This window comes from Zea mays, chromosome 8, assembly GCF_902167145.1.
Source record: "Zea mays cultivar B73 chromosome 8, Zm-B73-REFERENCE-NAM-5.0, whole genome shotgun sequence".
Lineage (NCBI taxonomy): Eukaryota > Viridiplantae > Streptophyta > Magnoliopsida > Poales > Poaceae > Zea > Zea mays.
Genome location: NC_050103.1, coordinates 99,428,346 through 99,447,952, shown reverse-complemented (window position 1 = coordinate 99,447,952; position 19,607 = coordinate 99,428,346). Strand labels below are relative to the sequence as shown.

Sequence of the window (19,607 nt, the reverse complement as noted above, 5' to 3'; positions counted from 1 at the left end):
ATATGCTAGCTCAAGTGATCATCCTCAATAAGAAGATAAAGACGGGGTATACTTATATAAGAAGGCCGAGCCCACCGGCACTTAACACCATCACAACAGCACAAGGTTAGAACCTGAAAAACAACAGGGAATAAAACCCTGAGTATGGAATTACTCAGCAAGTCTTACCCGACTAAGGAAAAGACTCTCAAGGGTATGCTGGATAAATAGGAATCAAGGAGAGGCTTTAGCAAGAATCAACTTAGATACTTTTGCAGAAATAGCTTACTAAAGTGAGTCCTTACTTTCAATCTTTTAACGCCATATTAAGTATTAATAGACTCTATTTGCATCTAGTCTAATTTCAACATCTCATCAATACAACATCATTTTTATCCATAGTGTTCACATCCTGACTTTAGGTTGCAGGGCAGTGACCAAGTCTTCATAACCGCGAAGGTACGGCGATCCGAATCGATTATACTCAGCTGAGGATCTCCAATCACACGACATATGTAGCACTTAACCCTTGCATATGTCAACCCGCCACCGGGGTTCTTAAGACCGGATCAGGTTCACGCAAACCGAGAGCACAGATACACCACCGTCCAGCCTCTTGCCACGGAGGGTACACGCTACTCTCGCCACCGCTCCACGCCCATTTCGTGTTATCTTATTCCGACCTTAGTCTGCCCGAGGCAAGGCTTACCCATGACGAGGCATGTGACCAGTTAAAGGGTCCTCGATCATCAAGCCTACATACGCGTTAATCCTTAATCAACCTGGGTAGAACATCACCTGTTCCTAACCCAAGTCTCGATTTACATACTTCCATCCTTAGGATTGTTTCTGTTCCCAAGGATGAAAAGAGCATCACAGGGAGCTTTGCAGTAAGATCCCACCATTGCTCCAAATGAAAATATTCTTGCAGGTAGAAGCCATCCTTTCTCGAGTTAAATTAAGGACAACCTCTATCCACAAGATCTAAGCAAGGCTAAGCATTTTTGTAAATCATATTTTGATACTTCACAGAAGTATCTATAAAGGTATGGATATCAAGGAAAGCAATGCATCAAAGGGTTTCAAGCAATTCCTATGAACCTAATGCACATTTCACTAGACTTAAGTGTGCGAAAAGTATTTAAAAACACAAGGAAAGGGGTTGCATGCACCGGGGCTTGCCTGAGTAACACTAGGTTAGTGTTGTTAGGTGACGTCCGCTTGACGAGTATTCTTCGACCGAGCACTTGCTTGATTTAACCATCTTCAGGTTGGTCCATCAGCTTCATCCTGCGGATTAGCCCGCGCTTGGGGTCGACTTGGCTTGTCTTCCGCATCACGCGATTATTTATCGTTCCTGAATGAAATGCATTATGCACATGAATGCATATCGACGGAAATATTACAAACCTAAATAATGCTACGCGATAGCGAATAAAACACCTAGCAGCGAGGCGTTAAACTATCTTATTCGGAAACACTAGTTATCAGCGTACGACTAAGTGTAATAATTGTGCTTCCCTAGATTAACTAAAACTAACACAAACATCATAAAACATAAACTATACACATTTAATACAGTTAGCTTAAACATAACTTATCAGCTAATTGTTTAACTTCTAAACTTATCACTCGTTTTATAGATTATACTACATCGCTCATAAAGAACTAATTTAATTTTATTTCTCTCCTCACATATTTTACATGTCCACAATTAATCAAACATTTCTTTATCACACATGCCTACTAATATTCTACTCGGTACATTAATTCAGCTAATTAACCGGAAATAGCGAAATAACTCGCCATACTGAATTTGGCTCGGTAATCGCAAGAATTGCGAAGTCGACGAGAGTTTCGTGATTTACACAATTTATCGAGCACGCTAATGAACCTCGCACTAACACATTAATTTATTCAATGATCGAACTATTCTGAATAAATTATCAGCTTACTGTGACCAAAATGATTTGATAATCGCAGATCGATGATGAGTATTGGTTTAGACCTCCCAGCGAACACTTGGTAGGGGTTGTGCTCGAAGGCGACTTCCAGGGAAAGAGCTCGATAGGGGGCTTCAGAGCTCAAACACAAGTAGCGCGCAGTTGAAAGATAGATCGTCGAGGTCGACGAGCATGGGCGAGCAGACACGACACAGAGGTGCGAGTCCGCCAAGATCGCGAACTTGAAGGGCGGCGCAGCTTAGAACGAAACCTTGCTGAGCGAAGAACGACGACCGGCAAGGCGAAGTTCGACGACGAGGTCGAGCAGGGGACTACGCACGACCACGGCAAACTAGTCGACCAGCACGAAGAGACGACGGCGAGCGACGGCAACTGGAAGGAGCTCGCGAAATCCAGGACGGCCTGACAGGGCACCGATAACCGAGAGTCAGGCGCGCGCCATGGATAAATAGGGAGATGAGCGTCGAACTCGCGCGCGACGCAGGAGTCAGGCACGAGCACAGCCAGGGATAGAGTTGGTCGAGTAGCTGACGCCACGGGCGAGAGGGCAAGGGCGCTGGAGGAACCTCATGACGCGCAAACACCAGGGAATTCGACGGCGACGCGTGCGTAAGGAGACACGCGCGCACAGGAAAATTCACGTCGCTTTGGGACAAGCAGGACCGAGCCAAAGAGCTCAGCCACCATGGGAAGGAGCGAGCTCGGCACGGCACGTGCGCAGGGAACAAGGCGCGACACAAGGGAAGCCACCATGGGAACTGGCGTCTGTAGCCGGGGAAGGAGCAGAGCCGGGCGAACATAAATCCGGGCGCCATGGGAGTTTCAGCGACGAGCGTAGGGGCGCGGCTGCAGGGGAGCTTGGGCACCGAACTAGGACCAAGCCATGGATGCGGCACGCGTAGGGAGAAACGCCGGCTGCTGAGCGCGTACAGGGGAGAAGAAAAACCAAGCTGGAGCAAGACGCGCCAGGGAAATAGTAGGGAGAGCTCGGCCGGACGGCTGGAGATGGCCGGAGACGCGAGCAACAGGCAGGCTCTGGGCATGGTGCGCTGGAGCAGAGGAGTACCGCGGCTGAAAGAATCAGTCGCGCGTGGGAGAAGCAGCAGCTGGGCGCGTGATAAAAAGAGCAGGGAGGCGGCGTCCACAGATAGGAACGAAAGATTTTTTTTCCTCAGAGCAGAGCGGTGAGCGGCAGCAAGAGAAAAGATCAAGGGAGGAGACGGCGAGGGAAGCAGAGAGATAAGCCCACAAAAGCTGTCGTCGATGGTGGAAAGAGAAAAGAAAAAAAATCAGAGAGAGGGATCGGCAAGAAGATAGGAACGGCTGGCAAGGTTTTTTTTAGTTTTTTTTTATTTTCTCTCTCTTTTTTTTTACCGAAAACCACATATATTTTTGGATCGAGATTTTTAGCGGTAGCAAAAGAGTCGACGGTAATTGCGACAGTTGATTCGATTCAAAAATCTGATAAATTTACCAGAGAATCGAAGCTCCATTATAATTCTCGGACGCACTGTCACGGTTTTGATTTAGCGAATACTTTGAAATCAAATGAATTTGCACCCGTTATTTATCCAAAGTTTTGGATCGGGGCGAGATGCAATCAGAACGAATTAAATGGATTTCGGCTTCGTTATTTCAATCAGCATCTGATTCAGTTGATTTTAGACGAAGTCCGTCCGTTATCCGAACACTCGGTTAGAAAACAATTTAATTAAAAATCTGACGCGATGTCACGGATGATAAAAAGGAGATTAAATTATTTTACATTGAAAGCTTAGTCGTCGAGTTCTATTTAATTGGCTCAGGATAAAATCATCCGAGTGAGTTCGGGCTTCCGAATTCGTATTCGTGCGAGCGATGAAATTTAAATAATCACCGGACGCACCGATTTTCGGAACAACGATATTCCGAGCATCACGAAAATTTTGGAAGAGCCCAGACCTATAAAAAAAGAAACGACGTCGCACACGCGACAGACGAAACAGATGCGATATCAAAATCGCGATAGACGAAAATGATTAAAATTTAACCTCTGTTTCATCCACTGATATTTCGTGCTTAAGTCCATACTCGTTGTCGAGCGGAATATAAACACCTGGGGTGTTACAGATCGTTCCAGGGTTGGCGCACCTACTTTTTCTGATTGACTAACGGGCCCTAGCGTTCAAGGGCTCTTCTCATAGCGCGCTCACTGACCAGGGGGTTTCGGAGACCGTGGATCATTTCCTCGATAATAGGCGATAATGATCGACACTGGTTGATAACGACTGCGGCTCCAATACACCAGCCGATACCTACTAGTCAGTAATGTTCGTTTGGTCCCATTGTGGCCCATATTGATCAGCACGATTGACCGACAACCCAACCAATCAACCAAGCGAACCACCTGCCCTTGTCGACATGTAGATCAGTACCGATCATAGGTAGTGGCACGCCAGAGGTCGGTACTGACTACCACTAATAACTGTCTGATATGGTTCGGAAAGTAGAAAACAACAGATAAAGGCAAATTTATAATATCAACGATGTACTAAAACACATAAATTTAATAGCTTGATCGAAATAACTAGATATGTCAATGGAATTTCTTACCGAATTTGAACACCCCATCCCATTCTCATGAAGCTATACCCATCCCCCTTCATCATTCCATACCCATCATGGGTATAAGATTTGTCGGAGTTTCGACCCTAGGGGGTCCCTGGACCGACGAGTGAATTATCGCCGTGTGTCCCAGCCCAGATGGGTCGGCGCGAGACGGAGCACGAAGGGGGGCAGAAGAGAGGGGAAAGCCCGCGGCCTCCGTGTTTGTCCTGCGCCTAGGTCGGGTGCGCTTGCTGTAGGGGGTTACAAGCGTCCGCGTGGGGGAGAGCGAGGGACTCTACGCGTCGCCCCGTCCTCCCGCACGGCCAACCTTCTCGTAAGAGAGCCCTGGACCTTCCTTTTATAGGCGTAAGGAGAGGGTCCAGGTGTACAATGGGGGGTGTAGCAGTGCGCTATCGTGTCTAGCAGAGAGGAGCTAGTGCCCTAAGTACATGCCGTCGTGGCAGCCAGAGAGATTTTGGCACCCTGTTCATGTGATGTCGTGGCCGTCGGAGGAGCGTTGGAGCCTTGCGGAAGGACAGCTGTCGGGGCTGTCGAGTCCCTGCTGACGTCTCCTTGCTTCCGTAAGGGTTTGAGAGTCACCGTCGTCATGGAGCACGCGGGGCGCCATCATTATCTGTTTTCCAGGGCGAGCCAGATGGGACGCTGGTCCCGTTACCCGTAGCCTAAGCTAGCTAGAGATAGGGTAATGATGGCCCCCCTGTGACGTGGTCGGTCCGAGCCCTGGGTCGGGCGAGGCGGAGGCTCCTCCGAGGTCGGGGTCGAGTCGGTCTTCCGAGGTCGAGGTCGTGTCCGAGCCCCGGGTCGGGTGAGGCGGAGTTCGTCGTCTTTCGGGGCCGAGCCCGAGTCCGAGCCCTGGGTCGGGCGAGGCGGAGTTCGTCGTCTTCTGGGGCCGAGCCCGAGTCCGAGCCCTGGGTTCGGGCGAGGCGGAGTTCGTCGTCTTCCGGGGCCGAGCCTGAGTCCGAGCCCTAGGGTCGGGCGAGGCGGAGTTCGTCGTTTTCTGGGGCCGAGCCCGAGTCCGAGCCCTGGGGTCGAGCGAGGCGGAGTTCGTCGTCTTCCGGGGCCAAGCCCGAGTCCGAGCCCTAGGGTCGGGCAAGGCGGAGTTCGTCGTCTTCCGGGGCCGAGCCCGAGTCCGAGCCCTGGGGTCGGGCGATGCGGAGTTCGTCGTCTTCCGGGGCCGAGCCTGAGTCCGAGCCCTGGGGTCGGGCGAGGCGGAGTTTCCTATGGTGGCCGAGGCCGGACTTGGCTGCTGTCAGCCTCACTCTATTGAGTGGCACATCAGTCGGAGCGACGCAGGCGGCGCTGTCTTCTTGTCAGGCCGGTCAGTGGAGCGGCAAAGTGATTGCGGTCACTTTCGGCTCTGTCGACTGAAGGGCTCATGACAAGATAAGATGTCAGGCCATCCTTGCATTAAATGCTCCTGCGATTCGGTCGGTCGGTGTGGCGATCTGGCCAAGGTTGCTTCTTGGCGAAGACTGGGCCTCGGGCGAGCCGAAGGTGTGTATGTCGCTTGAGGGGGTCCTCGGGTGAGACGTGAATCTTCTGGGGTCGGCTGCCTTTGCCCGAGGCTGGGCTCGGGTGAGGCGAGGTCGTGTCCCTTGAGTGGACCGAGCCTTGGCTTAATCGGACCCATCAGGCCTTTGCAGCTTAGTGCTGATGGGGGTTACCAGCTAAGATTAGGAGTCTTGGGGGTACCCCTAATTATGGTCCCGACAGTAGCCCCCGAGCCTCGAAGGGAGTGTTGATACTCGCTTGGAGGCTTTTGTCGCACTTTTTTTGCAAGGGGACCGGCCTTCCTCGGTTGTCTTTTGTTCCGGTGGGTGCGCGCGAGCGCACCCACCGGGTGTAGCCCCCGAGGCCTCGGAGGAGTAGTTTGACTCCTTCGAGGTCTTAGTACGTTTCGTAATGTTTCGGCCGGTCTAGCTGCTCCCTCATGCGAACTGGCTGTAGCCCGGGTGAACAGTCGGGTCCCAAGTTCTCGGGCTGGTATGTTGACGCTGTCAACGGTTTGGCCGGAGCCGGGTTTGCGAGAGGCATCCCCAAGCCTCCGCACAGAGCGAGAGGACGGTCAGGGACAGACTCAACTTTTTACATATGCCCCTGCGTCGCCTTTCCACAAGGAGGAGGAGGGGAAAGCGCCATGTTGCCCTCAGAGGACGCCGAACATGGTGTCTCCAGTGAGTTGCTAACGGGTAATCCGAGTGGACGCCCATGCCCCATTTGTTAGGGGTCGGCTAGTGGCCCGGAGGCGCGCTCCAAAAGTACCTGCGGGTGACTTGCCGGACCCGGTCCCCTTTTTACGGGGTCTGAGGGCTCGATGCCTCCCTCTGGTGGGATTCCGTTACAAAATCGTTCCCGTTGGTCTCGGAAATGTCCTAGGGTACCTCGGGAGCACAGCCCGAGCCTCGGTTATGTATCGAACGTACCCAGGGTCATCCCTCGCTCTGCGTCTGAGGCGGCTGTCGAACCCTTCGGGGGCCAACCTTTGAACCCCTGATCAGTAGTGGGCGCGGAGCCCGAGTGGCCTGAGGCGGCCGTTGAACCCTTTCGAGGGGCCAACCTTTGAACCTCTGACCAGTAGTGGGCGCGGAGCCCGAGCGCTCTGAGGCAGTTGTTGAACCCTTCCGAGGGGCCAGCCTTTGAACCTCTGATCAGTAGGGGGCTCGGGGCCCGCTTCCTTCGCGGAGAAGGATCCCTTTCGGAGTATCCCCTTTTTTGACGTGACCCCTGAGGCAAGAGAGAGAAAGAGGAAGTGAAAAGGATACGAAATCGAATGACGTGGCGCACCTTTTTTGACGCGATCATTATGGCGGAGGTCAAACGTCGCCTGCCTCGCCTGCCAAAGGTGTCGCCTGTCCTGCCGCAGAGTTAATGCGACGGGACGAGTGGTTCACGGGGCAGTCGTTGCGTGTGCGCGAGCCGTTCGAGGAACGGAACGCGGACGTGTCGTCTTCCGCCGTGGGAGAAGGTCCTTTTGCTATCCTAGGAGGGGATGTGAGCTTGCTGACGACTCGACTGCCGCTTCCGCCCGCCTGCCACCGCCATTACTGCCGGCCCATTTCTGGCCATATCGACCGTCGCGCCTTCTCCCGCGGCTGACTGGCCCGTGACCGATGCGCTCGGTTGGCACTATCGGGTCATGCGCAGGGTCGCCTCGAGTCGCAGTACTGATTCCGCAGTCGAGAAGGCGCGGTACTGGCGCGAGTGGCGGTGCAGTTTCTTGTATGTAGTAACCGGCGCGCCGGTTACATGACGTGTGGGCCTGGGCCTCCATGCTGGATGTGTCGAAGTCGAAAGGGTACGTCCCCCTGGGTGTGGTTGCACGCCGCCTGCATGGCGGCCCGCCCTTTCACCCGCTGGCCTGGGCGAGAGTGGAGGAATGCTCGTAACCGCTGGGCAGTCGCGCGCACCGTGAGCGGCGGTTTGGCCCTGTCTGCCGTGCGCCAGCTTGCATGACGCGTGGGGCCCAGCCCCCATGTCGTAGGGGGAGGACCTTGGAGCGTGTTGGAGAAGACTCAGCCCGTGACGACTGAGGACGCAAGTGGGTAGAGTTGCCTTTAAAAGGAGGGAGACCCCCTTGAAGGGCAACCATGTCTTCGCGCTCTCCTCATGCATTGTGTCTTTCCACCTTTCGAGCCCCCAGATGGGGGGCGCCCGCGGTTCTCCCGCCTGGTCGTCGTTGGGGGAACGCAACTTCGCATAAGTCGGTACCTTTCAGCCATCGTTCGGCTTCAAGGATTTTCGTCAGGCAGCCTGGCTGCATCCCCTCGCCGGTGGTTACCCAAGACGGTGACCTCCAGTTCGGTGGTGGGGAGAAGCGAGCCGGGCTGCGATCTTGGTCCCGCCCTCAGCTTCAAGGATCTTCGTCATCCTTGCTGGGGCGGAGGCCGGGCTGAGCCGGAGCTCTACCTCCCGCGCGGGTTCGTGGGTCATCTTCTCCCTCAGCATTCGAGGGAGAGGGTGCTCACCAGCCTAGCGGGAGGGCCGGACTTCGACAACACGGGGCTGGTCGGCAGCGAGCGTCGTCAGCTTCAGCGTGTTGGGTTCGCTGGCTCAGCGGGCCTGGCTTGGCTCCTGGTGCCCCCTCCCACCACAAGAGCGGTTGTCGCGCCGCGCACACCGGGGGACCGCCCGAGACGTCGCGCGCTGCTAGGGCGGCGTTCGTGTTCTGGGGCTGCCCTGCCTTTGCCCCGGTTCGGCGCCTTTGCGCGGAGGTCGGTGCTTCGCCCGTCCGGGAGGATCCGAGTGGGAATCTGCCGGTGGGCAGATGGCTTCCGTCGTCAGCGCTGAGGTGGTGGTGGCTGAAGAAGTTCTCGACGCCGACGGGGTCACCGCCACCATGCGTGCTCCGGGCCTCCGGCTCTTTGGCTTTGATAGCTTGTCCTCGCCCCTCGAGTGGGGGCGTGGGCGAGGAGCTCGTCGCAGCAGCGTCCGCCCTGAGGTCATCGCTACTGCTGTTTGGCCACTTCGGAGCGGGCGTCGGCGAGCCACCAGGGGTTTTGTCGCCCCGCAGGCCCTCCAACGTGGGGGTTGTTCGTACCTGCGGGGGCGGAACCGGAGTTCCGTTTGTAATGGCACCTTGAGTGCTGGCGTATGTTCATTGTGGCCGTTGGGGCCTGAACATGTATGTATCTTTCGGCGTGAAGCCGTGTTTTTCCCTCATTCTGAGCACTGGGACTCGCCTGTCGGCTAACTGAACCGCTTTACCAAGTGTGAGTTGCCTCGTGCGAAGGTGATGAGTGAGGTATCCGTATCCCGGAGGCGTAGCAGTCCCTCCGCTCAATCGGCCTTGCCGCCTGAGGCTTCTCTTGCTTAGTTAAAGGAAACCCTCGGCCGCTCTTCGATGAGCCGGAGCCGGAGGCAGCGGTATCAGCGTGGACAGAGGTAGAGTTGGCTCGGAAAGAAGACTTCGTCGGCCGGAGCCTGACCTGGCCGTCCACTGGCGGGATCGGCGTCGGAGTCGAGTTGCCGAGGCCATGGGCCGAGCTGATGTCCTTGGGGAGCAGCCGGCTGAGGCTTCGGGGTGATCAGCCGAGCCGTCTGCTCGAGCCGGACTCCTAGAGGAGACCCTGGCGGCGATGGTCCAGGCGTGGTGCTGACGTCGTCCTTCAGAGCAGAGATCCTCCGACTGTGTCGCCATTCGAGGCTCGGTCGGACTTCGCCGAAGGTGGTGTTGACATCGAGGGTGCTGCTGCTCCCCCTCCATCAAGGTCCGAACCTGCAGGATTAGTTCACCTTGTAGTGTGCGTATGTTTTCTGCGACCGCCGAGGCCCAAACATGTTGTCGTTACATTGTAAAGCTGCATTTCTTTTTCCCTTTGTTTCGAGTATCAAGACTTATTTGTCGGCAACAGAATTGTTCGTTCGAGCGAGAGTTACTTTTCATGGAAGGTGATGAGTGAGGTATCCGTATCCAGGAGGCGTAGGAGTCCCTCGGCTCGATCGGCCTTGCGCTTACGTGTACTCTCACTCGTCCGTAGGATTCTGCTAACGATGTAGTCGAGAGGGCCCGAAAAATCATTTTGGCAGAAGGGTCTCCGAGCATTGGGACTTGTTCGGTCAGCGGAATCACTTATCCGAGCGTGAGTTACTTATCGCAGAAGGTGATGAGTGAGGTATCCGTATCCCGGAGGCGTAGGAGTCCCTCGGCTCGGTCGGCCTTGGCTGCTTACGTGTACTCCGTCGTTTTCAGGACCCCACTTTCGAAGTAGTCAAAAAGCACGAAAGGCGCTCTGGCAGAAAGACTTTTTCCGAGGAAAATTTTGACGCAGAGGGGGTTCCCCCCTTCTAGCCCCCGAGGGAGGGTCGGGCTTTGCTGAGGCAAGGCTGACCCTTCCTTGATGGTTAGACTTTGAACGTGAACGAGGTGTATGAACGACTTAAAAGCATCTTAAGGGTAGAAGCGACGTAGCTGTCGGATGTTCCAAGCGTTGCTGTAGACCTCGCCTTGGCTGTTGGCCAGCTTGTATGTCCCGGGCTTCAGAACCTTGGCGATAACGAACGGCCCTTCCCAGGGAGGCATGAGCTTGTGCCGCCCTCGGGCGTCTTGTCGCAGCCGAAGCACCAGGTCGCCTGCTTGGAGGTCTCGGGACCGAACCCCTTGGGCGTGGTAGCGTCGCAGGGACTGCTGGTACCACGCCGAGTGTAGTAAGGCCATGTCCCGAGCCTCTTCGAGCTGGTCCAGTGAGTCTTCTCAGTCGGTCTGGTTTCTTCGGTCGTCGTACGCCCTCGTCCTCGGGGAACCGTATTCTAAGTCTATGGGCAAGACGGCCTCGGCCCCATAGACTAGAAAGAATGGTGTGAAGCCCGTGGCTCGGCTCGGCGTTGTCCTCAGACTCCAGACCACCGAGGGGAGTTCCTTTATCCACCGCCTTCCGAACTTGTGGAGGTCGATATAGATCCTCGGCTTGAGTCCTTGCAGAATCATGCTGTTGGCACGTTCCACTTGCCCATTCGTCATGGGGTGAGCCACGGCAGCCCAGTCCACCCAGATATGGTGATCCTCGCAGAAGTCCAGGAACTTTTGGCCGGTGAACTGGGTGCCGTTGTCGGTGATGATGGAGTTCGGGACCCCAAAGCGATGGATGATGTTGGTGAAGAATGCCACCGCCTGTTCGGACCTGATGCTGTTTAGGGGTCGGACCTCGATCCACTTGGAGAATTTGTCGATCGCGACCAGCAGGTGCGTGTAGCCCCCGGGTGCCTTCTGCAAGGGACCGACGAGGTCCAGTCCCCACACAGCAAACGACCAGGTGATGGGTATTGTCTGCAGAGCCTGAGCGGGTAGGTGGGTCTGCCTTGCGTAGAACTGACATCCTTGGGAGGCGCGGACAATTCTAGTGGCATCGGCCACCACGGTCGGCCAGTAGAACCCTTGTTGAAAGGCGTTTCCAACAAGGGCTCGGGGCACTGCGTGATGACCGCAAGCCCCCGAGTGTATTTCTCGTAAGAGCTCCTGGCCTTCGGCGATGGATATGCACCGCTGGAGGATGCCAAATGGGCTGCGGTGGTAGAGCTCCTTTCCGTCACCCAGTAAGACGAACGACTTGGCGCGCCGCGCCAGTCGCCGAGCCTCGGCTCGGTCGAGGGGCAGCTCTCCTTGGTGGAGATATTGCAGGTACGGGGTCTGCCAGTTTCGATTAGGCTGGACCCCACTCCGCTCTTCCTCGACGCGTAGTGCCTCACCCTCGGGGGCCGAGGGTGCCTCGGGCCGGGCCAAGGGTGCCTCGGGCCGAGCCGAGGGCGCCTCAGGCTGTGCCGAGGATGCCTCGGGCTGGGCCGAGGCCTTCTCGGGCTCGGGTGTGTCGTCGGTCTTGACTGAGGGTTGATGTAGGTCTCGGGAGAAGACGTCCGGGGGGACCGTTGTCCGCCCCGAGGCTATCTTAGCCAGCTCGTCTGCAGTCTCGTTGTGTCGTCGGGCGATGTGGTTGAGCTCGAGCCCGTAGAACTTGTCCTCTAGGCACCGAACCTCATCGCAGTAGGCTTCCATCTTCGGGTCGCGGCAGTGGGAGTTCTTCATAACTTGGTCAATGACGAGCTGCGAGTCGCCGCGAGCGTCGAGGCGTCGGACCCCTAGCTCAATGGCGATGTGCAACCCTGTAACACCCCTGGTGTTACTGTAACTAAAACTAGAGCATGACATCATAAACATTGGCATTGCACATGTTTGACACACTTAGAGTGCATTCACTAGGTAAAAATTTCAAAACAAGTTGTATTGTTTTAGTGTTTTGCAAATAGAACCCTGGATAGGGAACTTAGCCCTAAAGGGGGATTAAAGGGGTAAGACATAACCCAAATTGAGAAAACCTAAAAGCCTTAGGGGAATAGTCATAAAAGGTTCCCAAGAATAAAGTTGAATCACATTTATACCCCTGGGATACCAGAAACCCTAATTGGAACCCTGGAAAACCCTAAAACCAAACCCTAGGGACCTATGTGCAAAATTAGTCCACTTTTGGACTAAAGTGCAAAAACCAAGTTAAATAAGTATCTTAAGTCTTTTGGGTCACTTATATGTGAATTTACAAGCCAAACCCTAAGTTTTGGATTAATTTGCAAAAAGGACCCCAATTGAGACCTCACTCTAAGTCTGGATTTCAGAGTTGAGGGCTCAACTTTGGAGCCTTGTAACTTTTTAATCATATGGTTTTTGCCCTAGGTCACCACATCAAAGTTGTAGAGCAAACTAAGGAGAACAAATTTGTTTAAGGGTGTGAGCATAGTTGTTAAGAGAAATCTGGGGATAATCATGCTCAAAATCTGGCTGTCACGCTGTTAAGGTCTGAATTTTCAGACTAACAGTGGACTGACATCAACTTCAAGCTCAATTCTGAGCATGATCCAGTGCTCAACTAAGTTTAATCCCTATAGTCGAATTGCAGATGGTATATAGCTCTACAACTTTGCTATAGGTCACTGGATGTGTTGCCATTTGAAAATCAGAGAAAATGTGACCTAAACTTGCTCTGTCAGTTCTTCTGAATGGAACTTGCCATGGTACAGTAGTCTGATATAGATCAGATCGCCAGCGTGACGACCTCACCGCCGGTGACCTCCCTGCACGAAGATTCGTGCCATCGTCGCCGTGATTCGCGACCTGATCGCCTGGAGAACATCTAAAGGTCACCGCCGTGGATAACTCCGACCATTAAATAACTCCGGCCACCGTACCATGGTTACCGCGGCGGAATCGGATAAGAACGTCGGTGATCACCGTCGCACGGCCTTGTGCCGCGTGTCCGAGTCCTTCCACCATGTCGCCATAACTCCCTATAGTTGTCCCATCGTCGCCGGGGAGCTTGCCACGACGGTGGACACGAATTCACCTCGCCCAGGTTCTTCTTCATCTCCGGCCGCCAGCACGGCTCGGCCAAATTGATCACCACCGCTCGCTCCTTCTATAAATTGAGCCCGCGGCCAGCTCCACCACATTATCACGAACCACACCGTCTAGTATCGCTCCCAATCTTGCAACCGTGAGCTCCAATTTCAAGTTTCCCCTAAATCAGTTCTCCGCCACCCGGAAACGAACCTCACCGCGGCCAGCCCTTTCCCGGTCAGTTCATCCCCCGCTCTCCCTCGTTTGAGCACTCTTTTAGCTCTGTGATGCTCGCCGAACCAAAAATTTGTACAGAATAGCTTTAAATCACCGGGAACACGTACCAATTGTCCTCATCGTCCGCGGTTCACGTGGACAGAGCTTGATAGCTTACCGATTGTGAAATTAATTTAGGGGAATCATTCGGGGAGGGTTCAATCCGATGTATGTCGCTCGAGAGCACCGGTCGTAGCGTAAATCCGCCAGTACAACTTCGCCGGAGTTCATCCTCCGCACTGCCGCCGTCGTGGACTTCACCCTGCGAAGAATTAGAAACCGGAGGGTCTTTCTGTAATGTGTCAGCGACTCACTAAAACAGTGGAAGAACCTGTCTCTAGTTAGCCTGAAACCCGAGGGCCCCTGTGCAAAGCCGCCAGAGCGCGCGGGTGCGGGCGCGCTTCTGCTTAGATCTGGGCCGTGTGGGTCAAAATCAGCCCATTACTGTTGATGCCTTTTTCCTTTTCTTTTTACTTCAGAACCAAATAACTTGTAGAAAATTGTAGAAAAATCCTAAAATTGTGAAACCAATTTTCCTAGGCTTCTTATTTTCCCTAGAATTTAATAAAAATAGTTTCATGATTTTTAGGTTAAATTAGGAATTTTAAGGTATTTAAAGTAGTTTAAGGTAGTGGTTCTGGATTTTTAGAAAATAAATGGAATTTCCAAAAATGTCTAAACTTTTTATATGGGTCCTATACATTATTTAGAAGCCTTAGGTAGAATTTGGGTTGATTTGGACCTTGTTTGATAACTAGAACCCAAAACCCCCACCCCTGTCCTGTGAACTCCTTTACTGACTCCAGAAACCCTAAGTTCTCGGAATTCTGTGAAGGAAAGTTTTATTCAAGACTTAGATAATAAGTTTCTATTATCTTTGCACTCTCATGAGCATTACATGGCATTCATTCTTATACATATATGTGGTATGTTTAGAAAACGAAGAAGAAGTTGAAGTGAGTGAAGAAAAGGCACCACCACCTTCGGACTCTCAGGCAGGATCTTGTCTTTATTTTGACATCTGTGGGCCTGAGCCAGACTCACCTACTAACAAAGGCAAGTCCCGGTGCATGCAACCCCTTTCCTTGTGTTTTTAAATAATTTCCGCACACTTTAAGTCTTGTGAAATATGCATTAGGTTTATAGGAGTTGCTTGGAACCCTTTGATGCATTGTTTTCCTTGATATCCATACCTTTATAGATACTTCTGGTGAAGTATCAAAAACATGATTTACAAAAATGCTTAGCCCTACTTAGATCTTGTGGATAGAGGTTGTCCTTAGCCTAGCTTGAGAAAGGATGGCTTCTACCTGCAAGAACATTTTCTTTTGAGGAGCAAAGATGGGATCTTACTGCAAAGTTCTCTGTGATGCTCTTTTCATCCTAAGGAACAAAAACAATCCTAAGGATGAAAGTACTTAAATCGAGACTTGGGTTTGGAACAGGTGATGTTCTACCCAGGTTGATTAAGGATTGAATGCGTATATAGGCGTGCTGATCGAGGACCCTTTAACTGGTCACATGCCTCGTCATGGGTAAGCCTTGCCTCGGGCAGACTAAGGCCAGAATAAGATAACACGAAATGGGTGTGGAGCGGTGGCGGGAGTAGCGTGTACCCACCGTGGCAAGAGGCTGGATGGTGGTGTATCTGTGCTCTCGGTTTGCGTGAACCTGATCTGGTCTTAAGAACCCCGGTGGCGGGTTGACATATGCAAGGGTTAAGTGCTACATATGTCGTGTGATTGGAGATCCTCAGCTGAGTATAATTGTCGGCGTTCCGAGACCGGGGTGTCCCTGGGCCGACGAGTGAATGTCGCCGCGTGCCCCAGCCCAGATGGGTCGAGCGCGAGGGCGAGCGTGAAGGGGGGAGAGCGAGGCGGCCGGAGACCGGTGTGAGAGAGGTGGGAATCCCGCGGCCCTCGTGTTCGTCCCGCGCCCAGGTCGGGTGCGCTTGCAGTAGGGGGTTACAAGCGTCCACGCGGGAGAGGGAGCGAGCGCCTGTTCTCGTCCTCGTCCCCACGTGGCCAACCCTCTCTAAGAGGGCCCTGGTCCTCCCTTTTATAGGCGTAAGGAGAGGATCCAGGTGTACAATGGGGGGTGTAGCAGGGTGCTACGTGTCTAGCGGAGGTGAGCTAGCGCCCTAGGTACATGCCGTTGTGGCAGCCGGAGAGATCTTGGCACCCAGCTAGTGTGATGTCGTGGCCGTCAAAGGAGCGATGGAGCTTGGCGGAGGGACAACTGTCGGAGCGGTTGAGTCCTTGCTGACGTCCTCTTGCTTCCGTAAGGGGGCGGAGAGCCGCCGTCGTCACAGAGCATGCGGGGCGCCATCATTGCCTATCTGGCGGAGCGAGCCAGATGGGACGCCGGTCTTGTTCCCTGCGGCCCGAGTCAGCTCGGGGTAGGGTGATGATGGCGCCTCCTGTTGACGTGGCTGGTCTACGCCCTAGGTTGGGCGATGTGGAAGCTCCTCCAAAGCCGAGGTCGAGTCCGAGCCCCCGGGTTGGGCGAGGCGGAGATTGTCGTCTTCTGGGGCCGAGCCCAAGTCTGAGCCCTAGGTCAGGCGAGGCGGAGATCGTCGTCTTCTGGGGCCGAGCCCAAGTCTGAGCCTTGGGCCGGGCGAGGCGGAGATCGTCGTCTTCTGGGACTTAGCCCGAGTCCGAGCCCTAGGTTGGGCGGAGTTCGCCGTCTTCCGGGACTTAGCCCGAGTCCGAGCCCTGGGTCGGGCGGAGTTCGCCGTCTTCCGGGACTTAGCCCGAGTCCGAGCCCTGGGTCGGGCGAAGTTCGCCGTCTTTCGGGACTTAGCCTGAGTCCGAGCCCTGGGTCGGGCGGAGTTCGCCGTCTTCCGGGACTTAGCCCGAGTCCGAGCCCTGGGTCGAGCGGAGTTCGCCGTCTTCCGGGACTTAGCCCGAGTCCGAGCCCTGGGTCGGGCGGAGCGGAGCTTCCCATGGTGCCTCCGGCAGAGCCTGACTGCCTGTCAGTCTTACTCTATCCAGTGGCTCTGCAGTCGGTGTGGCGTAGGCGGCGCTGTCCTTCTGTCAGGCCGGTCAGTGGAGCGGCGAAGTGACGGCGGTCACTTTGGCTCTGCCAGCTGGGGGGGTGCGCGCCAGGATAAGGGTGTCAGGCCACCTTTGCATTAAATGCTCCTGCGACTTGGTCGGTCGGTGCGGCGATTTGGTCAGGGTTGCTTCTTAGCGAAGACAGGGCCTCGGGCGAGCCGGGAATATGTTCGCCGCTAAAGGGGGGCCTCAGGCGAGACGGAAATCCTCCGGGGTCGGCTGCCCTTGTCCGAGGCTAGGCTTGGGTGAGGCATGATCGTGTCCCTCGAATGGACTGATCCCTGACTTAATCGCACCCATCAGGCCTTTGCAGCTTCGTGCTGATGGGGGTTACCAGCTGAGAATTAGGAGCCTTGAGGGTACCCCTAATTATGGTCCCCGACAGTAGCCCCCGAGCCTCGAATGGAGTGTTTGCACTCGCTTGGAGGCTTTCGTCGCACTTTTTTGCAACGGGACCAGCCTTTCTCGGTTGCGTTTTGTTCCGGTGGGTGCGCGCGAGCGCACCCGCCGGGTGTAGCCCCCGAGGCCTCGGAGGAGTGGTTTCACTCCTTCGAGGTCTTACTGCCTCATGTAGTGCTTCGGCTGGTCTGGTCGTTCCCTCATGCGAGCTGGCCGTAGCCCAGGTGTATGGTCGGGTCCCAAGTTCTGGGGCTGGTATGTTGACGCTGTCAACGGTTCGGCCGGAGCCGGGTTTGCGAGAGCAGCCCCCGAGCCTCTGCACAGAGCGAGAGGGCGGTCAGGGGTAGACTCGGCTTTTTTACATACGCCCCTGCGTCGCCTTTCCGCAAGGAGGAGGTGGGGAAAGCGCCATGTTGCCCTCGATGGGCACCGAACATGGTGTCTCCGACGAGCTGCAAGCGGGTAATCCGAGTGGACGTCCGTGCCCCGTTCGTTAGGGGTCGGCTAGGGGCCCAAAGGCACGCCCAAAAGTACCTGCGGGTGATCTGCCAGACCCGGTCCCCTGGCGACGGGGTCTGTCGGCGTTCCGAGACCGGGGGGTCCCTGGGCCGACGAGTGAATGTCGCCGCGTGCCCTAGCCCAGATGGGTCGAGCGCGAGGGCGAGCGCGAAGGGGGGAGAGCGAGGTGGCCGGAGACCGGCGTGAGAGAGGTGGGAATCCCGCGGCCCTCGTGTTCGTCCCGCGCCCAGGTCGGGTGCGCTTGCAGTAGGGGGTTACAAGCGTCCACGCGGGAGAGGGAGCGAGCGGCTCCAAGCGAGCGCCTGTTCTCATCCTCGTCCCCGCGCGGCCAACCCCCTCTAAGAAGGCCCTGGTCCTCCCTTTTATAGGCGTAAGGAGAGGATCCAGGTGTACAATGGGGGGTGTAGCAGGGTGCTACGTGTCTAGCGGAGGTGAGCTAGCGCCCTAGGTACATGCCGTTGTGGCAGCCGGAGAGATCTTGGCACCCAGCTGGTGTGATGTCGTGGCCGTCGAAGGAGCGATGGAGCTTGGCGGAGGGACAGCTGTCGGAGCGGTTGAGTCCTTGCTGACGTCCTCTTGCTTTCGTAAGGGGGCGGAGGGCCGCCGTCGTCACAGAGCATGCGGGGCGCCATCATTGCCTATCTGGCGGAGCGAGCCAGATGGGACGCCGGTCTTGTTCCCTGCGGCCCGAGTCAGCTCGGGGTAGGGTGTTGATGGCGCCTCCTGTTGACGTGGCTGGTCTACGCCCTAGGTTGGGCGATGTGGAAGCTCCTCCGAAGCCGAGGTCGAGTCGGAGCCCCCGGGTTGGGCGAGGCGGAGATTGTCGTCTTCTAGGGCCGAGCCCAAGTCCGAGCCCTGGGTCGGGCGAGGCGGAGATCGTCGTCTTCTGGGGCCGAGCCCAAGTTCGAGCCCTGGGTCGGGCGAGGCGGAGATCGTCGTCTTCTGGGACTTAGCCCGAGTCCGAGCCCTGGGTCGGGCGGAGTTCGCCGTCTTCCGGGACTTAGCCCGAGTCCGAGCCCTGGGTCGGGCGGAGTTCGCCGTCTTTCGGGACTTAGCCTGAGTCCGAGCCCTGGGTCGGGCGGAGTTCGCCGTCTTCCGGGACTTAGCCCGAGTCCGAGCCCTGGGTCGAGCGGAGTTCGCCGTCTTCCGGGACTTAGCCCGAGTCCGAGCCCTGGGTCGGGCGGAGCGGAGCTTCCCATGGTGCCTCCGGCAGAGCCTGACTGCCTGTCAGTCTTACTCTGTCCAGTGGCTCTGCAGTCGGTGTGGCGTAGGCGGCGCTGTCCTTCTGTCAGGCCGGTCAGTGGAGCGGCGAAGTGACGGCGGTCACTTCGGCTCTGCCAGCTGGGGGGGTGCGCGCCAGGATAAGGGTGTCAGGCCACCTTTGCATTAAATGCTCCTGCGACTTGGTCGGTCGGTGCGGCGATTTGGTCAGGGTTGCTTCTTAGCGAAGACAGGGCCTCGGGCGAGCCGGGAATATGTTCGCCGCTGAAGGGGGGCCTCAGGCGAGACGGAAATCCTCCGGGGTCGGTTGCCCTTGTCCGAGGCTAGGCTTGGGTGAGGCATGATCGTGTCCCTCGAATGGACTGATCCCTGACTTAATCGCACCCATCAGGCCTTTGCAGCTTCGTGCTGATGGGGGTTACCAGCTGAGAATTAGGAGCCTTGAGGGTACCCCTAATTATGGTCCCCGACAGTAGCCCCCGAGCCTCGAAGGGAGTGTTTGCACTCGCTTGGAGGCTTTCGTCGCACTTTTTTGCAAGGGGACCAGCCTTTCTCGGTTGCGTTTTGTTCCGGTGGGTGCGCGCGAGCGCACCCGCCGGGTGTAGCCCCCGAGGCCTCGGAGGAGTGGTTTCACTCCTTCGAGGTCTTACTGCCTCACGTAGTGCTTTGGCTGGTCTGGTCGTTCCCTCATGCGAGCTGGCCGTAGCCCAGGTGTACGGTCGGGTCCCAAGTTCTGGGGCTGGTATGTTGACGCTGTCAACGGTTCGG

At 55.7% G+C, this 19,607-nt stretch overlaps 1 protein-coding gene across 1 annotated transcript; it reads right to left on the bottom strand.

The window, feature by feature from the left end:
• Window positions 1-1,650: 1,650 nt before the first annotated feature.
• Window positions 1,651-3,025, bottom strand: LOC100216990 (uncharacterized). The gene has a single exon (NM_001143368.2). It carries the CDS (start codon window positions 2,984-2,986, stop codon window positions 2,255-2,257), a length of 732 nt encoding a protein of 243 aa, NP_001136840.1. The 5' UTR covers window positions 2,987-3,025; the 3' UTR covers window positions 1,651-2,254.
• Between the last annotated feature and the right edge of the window lie 16,582 nt (window positions 3,026-19,607).